Source organism: Phascolarctos cinereus, unplaced genomic scaffold (assembly GCF_003287225.1).
Source record: "Phascolarctos cinereus isolate Bilbo 61053 unplaced genomic scaffold, phaCin_HiC Scaffold_726;HRSCAF=1367, whole genome shotgun sequence".
In the NCBI taxonomy this organism is placed as follows: domain Eukaryota; kingdom Metazoa; phylum Chordata; class Mammalia; order Diprotodontia; family Phascolarctidae; genus Phascolarctos; species Phascolarctos cinereus.
Window position 1 is genome coordinate 56,608,321 of NW_027556098.1, and position 18,329 is coordinate 56,626,649.

General features: G+C 33.9%; 1 protein-coding gene across 5 annotated transcripts in view; it reads right to left on the minus strand.

Annotated features, from left to right (window-relative positions):
• KDM6A (lysine demethylase 6A) overlaps positions 1-18,329 on the minus strand; it is a 266,362-nt gene that overhangs the window by 80,654 nt on the left and 167,379 nt on the right. For all 5 annotated transcript variants that reach the window (XM_020996047.2, XM_020996046.2, XM_020996045.2 and 2 more), the window contains one exon: positions 12,798-12,832. In XM_020996047.2, coding sequence (XP_020851706.1) covers positions 12,798-12,832 — 35 coding nt within the window. The remainder of the gene's footprint in view (positions 1-12,797; positions 12,833-18,329) is intronic.

Genomic DNA, 18,329 nt, shown 5'->3' on the forward strand with positions numbered 1-18,329 from the left:
GGTGAGTAGGGAATGGGGGAAGATGAGGGCTTGGAAATGAATGTGACAAGAAAACAAAAGACAACAATTAAAGTAAGTTGAAAAAATTCAAGCCCAATATTGCTGTTTTGAACATATATTTATTATGGACTGGGAATGATGTCTGTGACTTCATAGCACCTTACATATTTTAGATGAGAAATGTTTTTGTCATATCTGCCACAAATATATTCCCCTTCTGCTACTGTTGCTGCTGTTGTACAGAAACATTTTCTCATGTAAATTTCTATTAGCTTTAATCATCCCATTTGTTCAAACAAGAATTTTCATTGCCTTTGGAACAACTGAGATAATAAATACTTCGATTTTCCCATCTTCTTTATGCTTTGAGTTTATCAAAATGTTGAAGGATCATAGCTGTAATTGACTGGGGTATAAAATGTAAAACATAGGTAAAAACTCCATTACCAAACAGATCATCAAAAATTGTTTTAGAAAATACATTTGTTATTAAACCAATGTCTTAGCTAGGTTTAATTTTCTACGGTTTCCCCCCCAAACACTAATCTTTTATACACATTTCTCTGAGTTTATTTTGTTTTAGTACCATATAGATTTGATGGTAACTGAGCCTGTGACTAAGGCCACTTCACCTATTCCTTTGATATTCCTGCTTGTTTGCTTTACTGTAACTTTTGTTAAGATTTGTCTAGTTCTACAAAGAAGCACATTATAATCTTAAATGGTATTGAATAAGATAGACATACTAAATGTATAAGTGTTCTAACATTTACTAATATATTAATATACAATCCTTTCCACTAATGGAATTTTGATCTTTCTTTAATTTGGTTGTTTTAAAGTTGTTCTTATACAGGGAAGGGACTTAAGCAGCCATCTAGCATAATCCCATCATTTTATAGATAAGGAAACTGGGCCTCAGGTAGAGGTTTCCAGATGCAGGAGAATTAAACACTGTAATAGGAGGTTATGATTTCTTGATACTTATTACAAGTAAATAAAATGGCTGGAGACTTTTCTATGTTAACTTTGCAAAATCTAATTTTGAACTGGTCTCCATTAAGGAAGATTTACTTTTTTTTTTTTTAAGATTTACTATCACATTACATTAAACTGAAAAGTTTTTGCACAAACAGAGCCAATGCAACCAAGATTAGGAGGGAAGCAGAAAACTGGGAAAGAATTCTACAACCAGTGTCTCTGATAAGGGCCTCACTTCTAAAATATATAGAGAACTGCGTCAAATTTATAAGAATACAAGTCATTCCACAATTGATAAATGGTCAAGGGATATGAACAGGCAGTTCTCAGATGAAGAAATCAAAGCTATCTATAGTCATATGAAAAATGCTCTAAATTAATATTGATTAGAGAAATGCAAATCAAAACAATTCTCAGTTACCACAACACACAAACCTATCAGACTGGTGAACATGAAAAAACAGGAACATGATAAATGTTGGAGAAGATGTGGGAAAATTAGAACACTAATGCATTGTTGGTGGAATTGTGAAATAATCCAACCATTTTGGAGAGCAATTTGGAACTATGCCCAAAGGGCTATAAAAATGCACATACCCTTTGACCCAACAATACCACTTCTAGGGCAGTATTCCAAAGAGATCATACAAATGGGAAAAGGACCCACATGTCCAAAAATATTTATAGCAGCTCTTTCTGTGATGGCAAAGAATTGGAAATTGAGGAGATGCCGATCAATTGGGGGAATGGCTGAACAAGTTGTGGTATATGAAAGTAATGGAATACTATTGTGCTATAAGAAATGATGAGCAAGCAGACTTCAGAAAAACCTGGAAAGACTTGTATGGACTGATGCTGAGTGAAATGAGCAGAACCAGGAGAACATCGTACATGATACCAGCCACGTTGTGGGGTGACTAACTTTGATAGACTTAGCTCTTCTCAGCAACGCAAGGATCTAAGACATCTCCAAAAGTCTCATGATGGAAAATGCTATTCACATCCAGAGAAAGAACTATGGAGTTTGAATGCAGATCAAAGCATACTATTTGCTATTTTTTTTTCTTCTGTTGTGTTTTGTTTCCTCTTTCTGATGGTTCGTCCTATTGGTTCTAATTCTTCTTTACAACATGATTAATGTGAAAATATGTTTAATAGGAATGCCTCTATCAGATTATGTGCCATCTTGGGGAGGCAGTGAGGGAGAAAATTTAAAACTCAAAAGTTTATGGAAGTGATTGTTGAAAATTTAAAATAAGTTAATTAAAAAAAAGTTAAAAATGAATAAAAATAAAAGATTTACTATTATATCATGTGCTACTCACATACTCTCACAGTTATCACATACATGAATGCTACTTTGACCTCTTCATTTTCAATGTTAATGAAAAATCATTCATGAAGAACTGGAGACAAACAGGAAAGTAGTACCTGCTCTCCATGAGCTTACATTCTAAAAGCTCATATAAACACATAAAGAGGGCTTTCAACAACAATTCAAAAGGAAAGATCCAGTGATCCTTAGGGTTTGCTGGCAAAGATTGTAATATATACCTTTTTTTAGTATCATTTCCATCAATAAAACCTGAACCATTGAACAAAATATTTTTTCTTTTTTCTGTCCTAATGCGACTGAAAATCTATAACCCTAAGAAAAATATAAATATCCGAATGATTCAAATAAAAGAGGTGATGATGAGCTTCTTGCTTTGTACCAATTATCACTAGAAAAGCTTTTAATATTTTTTTGACTGCACATTAAATATAACGTGTTTTTGCTTTTAGGCAGATACTTTTTCAGTGTGTTAAGGAAAAAGATACCTTTTTTCCAGTGTTTTTAATGATCATTCTTGCCTTTTGTTAAAAAAAAAATTTTCTGCATTTATTCATATGATTACATGTTGTTTTATGAGTTTTGCTTAATCTCATTTTTAGTCTTTCAGGATGCTCCTCACTGCTGGCCTCCTTGTGAGGCGGTTGTTATTCACATTAAATGTTATAGTAATAGTAATAGTATTTTTTTAGTATCATTTCCCCTTTTGTGCTGATGATAAATATTTTTATCCAAACGTTAAGCCTGTTCTATCTATTAGAAAGATTATACATCCCTGATTTCCTAATGCATAGAGTAAATTTTAACAAATAACAGTTTTGTTAATTTGGATGTGTTTTTCCACTCTAGAACTCTTCCTAATTTCAATCAGATTTGCTTTGCTTGTATATTTCTTTGTATGTTCACATTCGCAAGGAAGAACCATGCATCTGCTTAACTCTGATTGGCATACTTCAATTTGTATGTCTTTTAAAATGTCATTGTTTCTGTTTCAAAGGTTTTTTTAATTTCATTTATTATTTTTTTGTTATACTTAAGTTCTGAATTACTTCCTCCCTCTTTCTCTACCCCTCTCTAGAGAAGGCTACCATTTGACACAGATTTATTAATATATGTAAAACCATACTATGAATACTTCTATTTATCAGGTCTTCCTTCTTAGGACCTTTGTAGTTGATCTGAGTATTTATAATGCTAGTAAATTATAATTATAATGATGGTTGTTCACAATTATTCCACAAACAATATTTCTGTTACTGTATACAATGTTCTTTTGGTTCTGCTCATTTCACTCCATTATTTCATGCAAATTTTTCCATGTTTTTGTAAAATTAACTTGGTAATCATTTCTCACAGTACAGTAGTATTCCATCACAATCATATACCACAACTCGTTCAGCCATTCCCCAACTGATAGGCATCTCCTCGATTTCTAGTTCTTTGCCACCACAAAGAGAGCTGCCATAAATATTTTGGAACATATAAGTTCTTTTCCTTTTTCCCTGATCACCTTGGGAAACAGACCTAATAGTGCTATTGCTGGGTCAAAGGGTATGCACAGTTTCATAACTCTTCACAACTCTTAGAAAATAATTTTTCTTTGATTCATATGGATTTATATGCCCAGGTGAATGTAAAGTGATGGACTTGATAGTTTCTTGTGATCAAGCAAAAAAGTCATAGTTATAACTGGAAGATAACCTTAGGTGCCTTCGAGGAAAACCTGATCATTTTTGAAGATGATAAAAAGTCTCTTCTTCAATTGTATTTAGTTACCTATTAATCTTTGCTCAAGTTTGTGGAAGTTATTATTTGCTGCTTCCATAACTGTTTTTAGATCTTGGATACTGTCTTAAGTATCCTAAACTGCTGCATCATGTCTTTACGTTAAAATACACAAATACACACACAAGAGCTCTGCTTTAATTTGGTTACTATCAAATTTATCCAATCTGATTTTTAAAAAAATTAACACATTCTCCATCCCAACTATTGATACTTTAACTTGGTATATTTTTGGGAAAAAAAATTTCTCAGGTCTTTTATATTCTTTAAGCTGTTTACTGAATTGCCAGTTTTGATTTACACCATTTTTCTTTTCCAGAATTAGAAGTATACAAATCAAGCAGGAAAGATCTAGAGATGCAATATGGGAGAGGTCATAGTCCACTGTAGGGATAGAATAGTAGGGAGGCAGCTAGGCAGCTCAGTGGATAGAGTAAAACCTGAGGTCAAATCTGACCTCAGATAATTACCAGGCATGTGACCTTGGCTAAGTCACTTAACCTTTGTTTGTCTTAATCCACTGGAGAAGGAAACAACAAACCATCCCATTATCTTTGCCAAGAAAACCGCAAGGATAGTATGGTCCACTGGGTCATGAAGAGTTGGACATGAATGAACAACAACAATAACAACAAGTGATAGGCCCGCATATTCCACGTCGTTTAGTTGTGTAGAAGAGTGAGACAGTGAGCGTGGCATCTCCTAATTTTGAAGAGTCCAGAAAAAGCAGGGAAATTTTTTCTGGAAGAGAAGGACTATGTTTGGTGGGAGGATTAGGCTGGACCAACTATTAGGTCTGAGCTCCAGGAGCAGTATAGAGACTACGGGCTGGGCTATCAGAATTAAGAGGGGTAGTTGGGTCAACAAAACTGAGTAACACAATGGGAACTGTAGGGTAGCTTTGAGATCCTAGTTGTGGGATGTTTTCAGGTCAGGTTCCAGAAAGGGTGAGGTAAGGTTTCTTTGGCTTCCTCTAAGTTTCATCTGAAGGCTTACCTTCTTCAAGAAAGCTTTCCCAGTCTACTGTCATCCTTCCTTAACTCTGAGATTATCTCCAATATATCTTGTTAAATATTTTGTTCATAAATGGTTGTTTGCATGATGTCTCCTCAACTGAATTGTGAGATCGCTGAGACAGTGTCTTTTCTTTTTTTAAACCTTTCTTTGTATTCCTAGCACTATACATGTGGCATGAAGTCAATGATTATTGATTGAGTGAGCCATGAATTCTAGAGTTTGGGTCAGTTGATGAGGGAGGGAACACTTTTCTTTCTACACAAACCTGGCTGTTTCTGATATGGGAACGGGAAATGCCTAGAGATCAAAGAAGTTCCAGCAGTCTTTTAAGTAAAGATGTGACAGATGCTGGGGATACAGGCCAAGCCAGATTCTGGGAAGGGAAGCCACAGCCTTGGTACCTGAGGTTTATTCCAACCGAATGTGAAAAAAACTTAACAGGTCTGAGTGGGAAATGGTTCCAGCTATGTCCTACAGCACCAATTCACATCCCAGTGTATTTTTGTTTCCAGGTAGAAATGTTCTGTCTCTATATTTGCTTCTTCCCTCATTCTTGGTGAGATGAGGATTTGAGTGGCATTGCATTATCTGTAAGTCATTTCAGGAAGAAATAATCTCCTCAGTTTTCTTATGACAGATATAATTTCAGTGAGATTTCAGCATGCATACTTAAAAAAAAATCTAAGTAACAGAAACTTTACAGTTTTATGCATGATTATTTGCAATTATGTTTCCTAAAGTCATCTATGTATTGGATTATCTGTATTTATCAAGTCGTACTTAAAAACATTAAATTATACAGCTTGGAGTATAGATGAAAGCTGGCCTTGAAACCAGAAACATCTGAGCTCAAGACTCACCTCTGACACATACATATTGGCTATGTGACCCTGGGGAAGATATTACTTTATACACTAGGCAACTCTCTAAGACTGTTAATTGCAGAGATGGCACTGATTGAGTTTCCTCATTTGGGAATTCATTACATCAATGAAATCAAAATCTTGTCCCCATACTTAGTAAAAGTAATAATAAACTTTTAAAAGGATGGGAAAGGTGACAGGGACATTGAAAAGGAAAAATTGACAGCACTTAATGGCTGACAAACTATGTTAAACAAAACAGAGACCTCAAAGATGAACTGAGTTTTTAGGGAGGGCAAAAAATAAGATAAGAAGAATGAAATTGCCATGTAAACATAAAAAGACAAGTCAGGAAAGTGGAATGGTTTGAGATAAAGATACACACTCAGCTTGAGAGTATACCCAAGTGGGGGCAGCTAGATGGCGCCAGTGGATAGAGCACTGGCCCTGGATTCAGGAGGACCTAAGTTCAAATCCAGCCTCAGACACATAACACTTACTACCTGTGTGACCCTGGGCAAGTCACTTAACCCCATTGCCTAGCCCCCCCCCAGGAAAAAAAAGAGCATACCCAAGTGGAAATATCAAAAAAGTTGGAAATGCAGGACTAGCACCTCAGAGAAAGTAACAGACTTAGGAACTGTTTATACAAATGTAATAACTGAAACTATGAGAATAAGTGAAACCATTTCAGGAATGAGTACAGGCTAACTATCAGAAGATCATGTTCTGAATGGTGAGAAGAAATCATATTTAAAGGGAAAATAAAGGAAGTCCTGCCAGTAAAGGAGACAGAAAGCCAATAATATATGAAGATAAGCAGAACAGTCTTCTGGAACCAAAGGGGGAAGTGTCAAATGCTTTCAGATGATCTGGCAGCTTAACCAACATCAAATCCATAGGCAGGCTGAACTTCCTTGAACTTTCATTAGAGGAACCACAATCTAAGGGTTGATTAATCACTGAGAAAAAGAGAATTTGAATACTTGTTCAATGGGCTATATCTAGACAGATTTTCCTCTAGATCACAAGTTTTTCAGCTCTCCAATCTGAACCCAAGCTTCCTAGTTATAATCTGCCAGCAAAAGGGATGAAATGCCAATACTGAGGACCACATGCTGATTCTCCAAATTCTCAACAATGACAATTTCAAAAGGCCATTGAGATGGCAAAGACTTATGATAACCTGCAAGTGTACAATAAAAGGTACTCAAGGATGAAGCTAAATTACAAGCGGGTAGGAAAGGAATATTGAGTTGTTCTGCACAAGACAGATGGAGAGGGGAAAGACCAGACTCACTGGGAAATGGATTTGAATTAAGTGGTAAGTTAACAAAATGCTGAAAATGAGTCATTAAAAAGATTATATTATGTTCAATATGATACTAATTTAGAAAGCCAAGAAAAACATTTCAGTATCATTGGTTGTAATTAACATAGCAACTGAAAGTTTGCAGTGTATTTTGCAAATATCTTACATGCTCCACAAAAGAATTTTGTGTAGCAGGTACTTAACAGCCCCATATTACAGATGATGAAACTGAGGCTTAGAGTGGTTACTCAGACTTACCCAGGATCAGGGTAAGTATCAAAGGTAGGTAAGAACCCAGGTCTTCCTGACTACAAATCAAATACTCTACCCACCATGCTGTCTCTTAAAAGGTACTGAAGTAAGTAATGCTGGACATTTAATAATGTAGCACTACATTTCCAAATAAGTCCTATAACTAAGGTCATTTTGCTATATTAAATGTCCCAAATAAAAACTGATTTTTAATAGAGTGTAAGCAGTCAAAATATTCTCAAAACAAAGTGATTATTGTGTGCTCTCTGTCTCTCTATGTCTCTCTCTCTTTCTCCCTCCTTCCCTCCCTCTCTCTCTCTCTTTTGGCAAGGCAATCGGGATTAAGTAACTTGCCCAGAGTCATACAGCTAGTAAGTATCATGTGTCTGAGGCCAGATTTGAACTCAGGAATTTTAACATAATTGTATATAATTTTTACTATATTATTTATGCAAATCAGAATGTGAAATCAGAACTGAAATTTTTAGAGAGAAATGAGACGTAAATGTTTTAACCTATAAATCATATAGGACCTATAATTGTATAGGACCTACAAAGGTGACATCTATAACTTCAATATAAAAAAAAGGTTAATAACACTGTCTCCTCCTTATGTGCTGGCAAATAGTAAAATATTATTCCAACCAAGATAATTAAATTCAGGAAGTTTTCTACAAACATGCAAGATTATATAATTTGTTATAACAGTGCTAACAGAATATTAAGTGGGGAAAATTAAAAAAAATATATAAACTCTCAAAAGATCAAACCAATTTCAAAGGTTTTACATATGTATTTTTTACAGCACAACAGGAAAAAAAATATTAGGATAGGTGAACCAAATGAACTGTTGAACTTTAATGACACAGAACTTTAACTTTAATACAGGATTTCCTTGACACTATGACAACAGAAGATTTTGACGGATATTTAATACTGGTTTAGGAATTTCATGAAGTTTTCTGAAAAAGGATGAGGAGAAAGCAGTAATTAAAAAGCGACAGATAATTCTTAAAGTTGCTTGCATAATAGTCTTTGTTATTTGTATTTGTTTGGAAGATGGACACCTACTACTAAAATTAATACCTAGAAAAAAGAACCATTTATACTCCTTTTTTGATAGAGACAGAAGTTCATATTTGTAGAGTAGCTTTATAGTTTACAAAGATCATTCCTCTGAACTCTAGGAAAAGGATAAGTATTTTTCTTTCTTTTTACCGAAGACTAAGAGAGAATAGAGAGAAGTTGAATGACTTGTCTATATTCACATAATTACTTATAGGCAGGACACTGTTGTGAGAAAGTAAAATAAAAATAAGAGTAGAAAAATATTTTTATAATACAGGGTAAGAATGGTTAGTAGATAATTAATATTACTTAAACATGACAATATTGATAGTTTTAAGTTTTGCAAAGTGCTTAACAAACATCTTATTTGATTCTTGGAGGTGATAGTATTTCATTTTACAGATGAAGAAACTACAGTTGAGTTAAGTGATATGGTTGAAATCACATAACTATTAAGTTACGGAGGTATAGGATTAAACTCAAGAGTTCCTAACCCAAAGACCAGCACTCTATCTACTATGTCATCTAGCTGCCTATTTTGAAACATTCTATATTCCAAATATTCCCATTCTTCATGTTTTATACTATTTTGCCTATTTTTTAAAGTGCAGAATAAATTATTATAGATGTTTGTATTATCAGCTACTAGTGTGGAAGCATGTAGCAAACTAAAGCATCAAATGTGTTATAAAATATTAATAACAATAATATAATATAAATAAAATATAATTAATAAACAATAATAATAAAATATAATAACATCAGGTTTCTGTTCTGATGTGCTTGGTTTCATTTGAATCAAAATCTTCCTCAAAGAGAAGACATAATAAAAATCAGTTTCGAAGAGAGATATTGAATTACAAAGAAAATAAGTGAATAAATCCTATCTACTGTGACAAAACTAAGGGTGGAAATGTTTTTATTTAATTCAATTAAGAAAGAGATCTCTTGAGGCAGCTAGGTGGCACGGTAGATAGAGCACCAGCCCTGGAGTCAGGAGGACCTGAGTTCAAATTTGGCCTCAGACACATAACGCTCCCTAGCTGTGTGACCCTGGGCAAGTCATTTAACCCCAACTGCTCTCACTAAAAAAAGAGAGAAAGAAAAAAAGAAAGATACCCTTTTATATACCTTTGGCCAGATTAAAAGAAGAGTAATTAGTTTCAGGAGACATTTCCTCTAAAAGTCCAAGAAGACATGGGGGCATAAAGGAGACATTGCTATAGTTCTAAATGGAAAATTTTTAAAAGCTTTAAAATTTAAACTATATACTTTCCTTTCACTTTGCAGTGTAATTAACAATAAGCATTTGGCTGAGAGAAAATTCCAATTACCATCAAGGAAGTTGGCCCTTTTGGATCTCTCTCCTATTGAGGAAGGCTAACATACTGATAAATTGTCTCCAACATAATTTGGCTTGAAACAAAGAGCACAAAGGTTTTCTTACACCGTAATTAAAGTCTTAGTTTTCACTAAGACAATATACTTGAAGAAAACAGAAAAAACTTTCCATAGATTAAGAATTGTAAAAAAAAGTTTAGTTTAGGGGGCAGCTAGGTGGAGCAGTGGATAGGGCTCACACCTTGCAGTCAGGAGGACCCGAGTTCAAATCCAGTCTCAGACACTTGACACTTGTAACACTAGTGGTGTGACCCCGGGCAAGTTTAGTTTAGATTTCAAATTTGCTATAACTTGATCTACCTTAAAAGTATCTGCCTGTGTTTCTTACAGGGCGGTGAATTCTGGCAAATATCTGGCCCAAGAAAACATAGTCAATAGTTACTTAAACACTTAAATTTCATAAAGCCAGTGAGATTGCACATGAAATGTAAATTAAGTATGTGGCAAACTTTAGTCTGAGTCTTTTAATTGAGGGCATGAAGTTATGTGAACGCAATGTCAATCCAACTTCTTGCAGATATTCTATAAGAGAAATAAATGCAGACTACTCACCAAAAATTCTTTTCTGTATAATCTTTTAAATTATAATAAAAGTAACTAAGAAAATGAGGCAATATGTGTCTATATTGCTCCCTGACTTATCAGAAGCTCACCTGATATAAATTTATTTTGCATGCAAGATTGAGAATGAATAATTATTACATTTAACTTGAAGATTTTACCATTGTTTTTCAACTAACACCTATCACAAAGACTACTAATACAAGAACAATGGACTAAGCTATCAAAATAAAAGGCTGATTTCTAAGTATGCGATAGATCTGTTGTGAAATGTTAAACAAGCAGCAGTTTCAGATAAGTCTCCAAGGTCCTAAAACTATATATAAAATAGTTTTTCCTGGAATGTCTAAGGACAAAAGAGAATTTAGTTATATGCCCAAATTCTGCTACAACTTTTCATTCCATCCTACAGTCTAATTTAAAAGTATGATCTCTTGAGTTTCTATGTCATTATATTGTTAAACCACAAGGTAAGGCACTTGCACAAATTAATAAACAAATACAACTGAACTACTTTCAGATAAGGCAAAATGGAAAATATTAAGAGAGCCTTGAAATAAATAAAATATACAACCAACAGAAAATATCCTCCCTTTCATGGATTAAGACTCATCGATGAACACAGTTTAATAACATGCTCTAAATGGTTTCAATTTAGGCACACAAGGATTATTTCCTAGATTCAAGATTACTTTAGTATATATTATTCTCAAAAGGCCAAAAAGTTTTTTGGTAAGTAGTCAAAGCTGCTTGGTTCTAAGTACTGGGTGACACATGAACCAAGAAATTCCAAAATAAAAACTTTCCATGACAACTCCTGGATAACCCATAACAATTTCTTCGTTATATGCTAGCTTCATTCTTACTCCTAAAGGGCTAGTCTAATCATGTGACCAGACAACACTCCCTCCCACACCCTCCAAACCCACTGCAATAAACTCAAGTTGTTCCCACCCTATTACCTGCAGGAATAAACAAAATCCTGTTTGGCTTTCAAAGACCTGATCCTTGCCTACCTTTCCAGCTTTCTTATTTCTTACTCCCTTACTTCCATCCATGTACTCTAAGATTCAATGAAGATGATCTCCTTAATTCTCAGGTTAAGACACTCCACTCTTTTTCTTGACTACACATTTTCTCTGCCTCCAATGCCTGGAATTTTTTCCCCTCCTCACCCTGATTCTTGGTTTTCTTCAAGTCTAAGCAAAAATTTCACTTTGCACAAGAAGCCTTTTCCCAGTCCTCCTTAATTTTTGTGTCTTGCCTACGAATGATCTCCAACTTGTTCTGTATAGATACTGTTTGTATACAATTGTTTGCATGTTGTCTCACCATTAGACTGAAAGCTCCTAAGGATCAGGGACTATTTTATTCAATTTTCTTTGAATCCTCTGCACTTAGCACGGTGCTTGGCACAAAGCAAACATTTAATACATCTTCCCTGACTAGACCTAATTTATATTTCTGGATCAATAATTCCTACCCCACAAATTAGCATGTTTCAAAGAAAGAGAAATTAATTTTTAACGGTAAATTATATAGAAAAAATTTTCCTTTGTTATAAAGGAACATTTTAAGGAAATAACAACTAGTGAAAAGGATTAGCTAACCTAAAATAAAGCAGGATATATAAGATAAAATCTTACCCTCAAACCCTCTCTGCCTGCCTCCTAATCACGAGGTACCCAGAAGTCAAACAATTTATTTCTGATGTCAAAATAATTGTTATTTTTACTAGTGGGATAAATCTATGACATGAGAATATGTAGCTTTTCTAGGTAACATGTGGGAAGAGGAAGCAAATCTGCTTTATAGAAATCCAAAAAGATTTTGAAAAAAGGATGACATATTTCACTAAATATTAGCCTAAGAAAAAACACTGACAATAATTGCAAATAACCAACTCAGATTTTATGTTTCTTGCATGAAAACATAAAGACCTAAATATTCAGAAATCTTAAAACAGGTTACAGAACTATAGTATCTAATACTTAAAACAAAAAACCTACCCCTCTCAAATTTGCATGCTATTTCTTATAATCTACTGTTTAAATTTCTCAGCAAAAAAAAAATAATAATAATACTATTTTAATATATATACCATGGTCTTTTAAGATGCCTGCAAATATCTGGCTTCACAAAAACAAAACAAAATTAATCGTAAGAAAATTAATAATAAAATAGTGGGATTTTTTTTTTTAAAGTAGAAGCTAAACACACTTACCTGAGTTTCATACAAGTGGGCAATGTGAAATTGAACTGCAAAGGATCAGGGAGAGTAAAAATCAATTACAAAAACCAGAACAGTTAATAAGAATTTCAATCCATAAGATTAACGCAAAAAAAGGAAAGAAAAAAGTAATGAAGTTAACATGAGTTAAATTTTAAATAAACTACAGATGAAAAATTAGTTTTATTTTAAATGCACTATATGAATTAATGAAATAACATATAAAGCTAGATGAAGAAACAGGATTCTCAGAAAACAAGAGGTCAAAATTATTTTAACAGACTAATATGAATGTAAGATTCACATGTTCATGGTTCTATGATCTCAGATTAAACAGAAGACAAAATACTTTACAGAGAATGTTTTTTCACTCTTTCAGAGAAAAATGAAGACAAATAATGTCAACATGTCAAATATTTACATCTTGATAAAGTTTTAAAAATTGAGATGTTACTATTTAGCAAAATAGAAAGTCAAGCAATGAAATGATCAAGAGATGTCATTTCTCCCTTCATTTTATACCAGATTTCATTTGAATGCCATAAAATCTTATGCCATCCTCCCTTTTCCCATCCCTAAGACTAGAAAATGAACACACAGGAAAACAGCTACAGCACATCTGTTGTATTTTCAACAATTTTAAATAAATAAAAATTTTAAAATTTACACTTTATTGAAGAAGTTTGGGGAATGGGGGTGAGGTGAGTGGAGATATAAAACATTCAGATACTGAAGGATCAGAGATAAGTCCTATGATTTCATTGGTATAGCTACTTCCCAGTCAGGAACTTCCTCTACTAATGCAGGGTGGCACTTTATCTTCAACTTAAAGACTTTTAGAATAGGGGTTCTTATCCTTTTTTGTGACATGGACTCAGAATGTTTTTAAATTAATACTGTATTACGAAGGCAATAAATTACACTGAAATATAGCTATTAAAGCATAACCTTTTAAAAAAAGGAAGTTCATGGACCCCAGGTTAAGAATGTCTTTCAAGAGGTGCCAAAGGGTTTAAAGAATTTAAAGGACTTGCCCAAATCCATAGAGTGGAGATCAGAAGCAGCAAATGAACCCAGGCATTCCTAGTTCCAAGGCCAGCTCTCTTACTACTCTCTTATCTATTATATCACACAAAGAAAACACTAAGAACTGAGGCTTTATATGACCGTCTTAGGAATTAGCATTTTATCCTAGAAGTAATAAGACTCCATTGAAGTTTTTTGATTTGAGAAGTGATGCTTTCAAACAAGTGATTAAGATTATTGTGGCAATTATGGGAAAGAAATTATGTGGAGATTGGAAACAGGGAGAAATGAGGAGGTTGTTACAGAAGTTGAGGCAAAAAATAACATAAGTATGAACTAGCCATCTGAGTGAAAAGGGGACGGATGACAGACTACTGAAGTTGAATTTTAAAATCCTGGCACCCAGCTGGATATGGGGAATTCAGGCAGACATCAAGTCAACGATGGTTATAAGACTACAAACCAACAAGGTTGGTGGCATCAACAAGGAAGGTCGCATCTCTTAACAAAATCATGAAAGTATGGAGGGAAACAGAAAGGTTTAACAGAAAAAATGAGTTTTCTTTCGGGTATGATGACATAGAGGAACTAATTTTAACAATCAAACAGAAATGTGCAGCAGAAAATGCTAAACAATCTAAATTGCAATATGTAAAATAAGAGTATAAAACATGATTCTTCCTCAGGAGAAAAATAAACAAATACACTGTCAGTCAAATAAGGATTTTTTTTGTCTTCTCTCCCAAGACTCCACGGTGCCCAATCTCCCTTCCAACAATGGCCTACGATGTCAGAGAAATCAAAGAATGTGAAACAACCCTCTCATTTTACATGAGAAACCTGAGGCCCAAAGAAGTGATTTACTAAGAGTCATATAGCTGACAGCCAGCTAGCTCTTAACATGATGTTCTTAAGAATCTTTTGATACATTATTCCCCCTTGCAAATAATCAGTTACAAAATCATGTTACTTTTTCCTAAATATTAAATATATGCATCATAGTAATGTGGAATGATTATTGGACTTGGAGCCAAAAGACTCCTGGCTTCCCATCTCCCCCTGACAGTCACTAGCTGCTTGATCAAGCATGGTCATTTAAACTCTATACACATCATTTCCTTCATCTATAAACTGGAAATAATATCACATTAATTACAAGGTTGTTATAAAGACCAAATGAAATAATGTAAAGCATTCTGAATACCTTAGGCTACATAAATGTCAATTACTGCAATTATCATTTGAATTTGACCATTCTTTCAGTAGGCAAACCAATGCAGTAGACAGAATACAAGGGGAGTTCCAAGACTGGGGAGAGGGGAGAGAGGAGAGAGGAGAGAGAGACACACATGCCATCTCAGCTTTGTTAACTACCAGTCTTCTGGACCATCATCTATAAAATTTAGAGGAAGAACAGGAGAGTTGTCCTAGATAAGCTTTGTATTACTTCTCCTTCCAACTAAAAAATGAATAAACAAACCAAAAATCAGACAAACAAAAAAACTGCAACCCTCTGTTGCCATTACAATATCCTCTGTGAAGACTTTTGATTAATGTAAATTTCTTGTAAACAAAACAACAGCAAAACCAATTTAATCTCAGAATAAATTCCAGAGTCAAAATGAAATTATTTGGGGGAGTGGCAAAATTACTGAAATATCTTAGGAAAACCCATGAACTGATATGCCAGAATAAAAAAATCAACTATGAAGAGACAAACCCAACTTCTGAAATCCCTGATATACTTAGTGTGGGATACACCGGACCCATAAGGATAGTCAGAAAATTCCCTTCCCTCGCTTACTAATTCCCATCTTCACTTCATTTCCTGTATGTTAGAAACTGCCTGTCGCCTAATTTCTTCTTTAATTCCTTACTCCAAAATTCCAAATCTCGCTTTCCACACTACACATGGATTGTAAGGATCTGTCAAAATAGGATAAAAGAGAAAGGGAATAGTGGAGAAGGGGAAACCTACCGTAACAGTATCATATTCCCTTTTTGGAACCCTATCAAGTTATGCTTCTTATTCTACCTTAGGCAAAAGACTCAGAACTGGAATAGAAATCAGAGAAAACTCATTTCTACTGCCATCAGACATTTTACTAACATTCCTTCCTCACCGATTAACATTACTCCCTCTAAGACAAGAAAAAGTGTGATAGAAAAAAAACCAAAAGAACAATTCCATAGCCCCTCAATTCCCTTCTCCTTAGTAATTATTTTCCCTGTACTCCTAGCCACTTTTCACTGGAACATTAAAAGAACAATCTGTCCCTCAGGCCAGAGCCTTGGGGCCTTCACAACTCATACCTCCATGTCCATAGCTTCTAACTTGCAAAGAGTCTCAAAGAGATTTAGACAGGGTGAAGGACCGAAAAGGAGAAGTATCTGAATTTCACTGAAAGAGATGTTCCTTGAATTCAAGTCAGAACTCTGAACTCATTAATGCAAATTAAAAGCCACAAAGGATAGTTAGTTCTATAATACTATTAGTACTACACCTTACATGGTTTCTAACCCTGAAAATTTTAACCAACTTGTATTATAGTTTCTGTGGGAAAGTGCAATCAGTTAGAAACACCCAATTTACTAATACATACAATATGCAAGTAAAATTTTGAGATGCCTTTAGAATATAGAGTAGTATAATATCCATATATAAAATTGGGGAGCAGGGGACAAACTATTTCAATTTCATAAATTTCTAAATGTAAGATCATTAGGACTAAAACAATCTTCAAAAACTGACAGTGTAAATTATATTGTGTACAAAAAGAAATTTCCTGATATTATAGTATAAGTATTGAGAAGCTTTATTTTATGAATATCTATTTCTTTTCATCAATATGACTATCAAGTCTTGGGATGAGGGAACAGTCACACCTTTAGTTTCTTTTGTAAAACCCTTTTCCACCTTTTCTCAACTGCTTTTTTTTAGTGCTTTTTCACTTAAGATATAGAACTTTCAAGCCTACGTTAGGGAAGCTAAGAAAAATACATGAGTGAAGCAAGAAGGAAAAGCAATGAAAAATATTATATTTAATGGAATTGTTGTATATTGTATTTAATGGATTACCCACTCATCAAAGTAGCTATCTGTCAAACATTCTAATCTCCTAAAGAGTAGACCTTGAAAATATCATTCCATGTTACAAACAAAACTGATGCTTTAAGCAAATCTATTTGGGATTTCCCCTTCGGTGAAGGAAAGAAAAGAAAAGAAAAGAAAAGAAAAGAAAAGAAAGGAAAGAAAGAAAGAAAGAAAGAAAGAAAAGAAAGAAAGAAAGAAAGGAAAGGAAAGGAAAGGAAAGGAAAGGAAAGGAAAGGAAAGGAAGGAAAGGAAAGAAAGGAAAGGAAAGAAAGAAAAAGAAAGAAAAAAGAAAAGAAAAGAAAAGAAAAGAAAAGAAAAGAAAAGAAAATGCTTGCAATACACTAGGACTGCAGAAAAAAAAACAGAAAAAAGTAGTTATCAATTGGATCACTGACAAACTTAACCAGCTTAAAAAAAAATGAAACCATCATTTTAAACTTAGGAGGTTGGTTAAGATTTAGTCATTTCACAAAAAGTATTCATTTTCAAGGATATATGTATCAATATAGAACTGCCAGATGTGACAACTGATTATGGATGTTGAGAATAAGGGAAAGGAAACAGCCAAAGATGACATGAAACTCTCAAGGCTGGGTGACTGAGAGCATGATCAACAACAACAACAACAACAACAACAACAAAAAGAATGTGTAGTTGAAAGGATGGGCCAGTTTAGAGGCGAATATGACTGAGTCTAATTTTGAATATGCTTCATTTGAAGCACCATTAGGACATCTATGTGGACAAACAATTAAAGATATGGAATCAGAACTAAGAAGAGACACATATAAATATATTTGATAATCATCTGAACTGACGTGATAGTTGAAGCTATAAAGGTGAAAGTGATAACTAAGGAAGAGAATGCACAGAAACAAGAAAACAAAGTGATAGGACTGGAGAAATCTTGATCTAGAGCTGGAAGGGAATTTGGAAATTGTTGATCTGACAACCTGATTTTATAAATAAACTGAAAACTATACAGTTTAATATTTCCAAGGCTATACAGGAAGTAGATTTAATAGCTAGAATTCAAGCCAAGATGATATCTCCTGTTTCAGTTTGGTTCCTTTTTTATTACAGCATACTAATTCAAAATTATAACATGACAGCATAACAGATATATAACAAGCTTGAACTCAAAGATATTCGTTTTCATCAAATTATATATGAAAGTCAGCCCAAGTTGGGAAAAGATATCTCAAGGAATTGGAAAAATAAGGCTATGGCTAGCATGGGGTGGGAGATGATGATGTGAAGGAATGTCTAATCAACCCATGCCACAAATATCACAGGAGCTGGTAAATTCAACAAGATGAATTTATTTAAAAGGATAAAGTGTATTTATATTTACAAATAAAATAAAATTATTAACATGATGTGTAAATAATATTATCAATTAAATA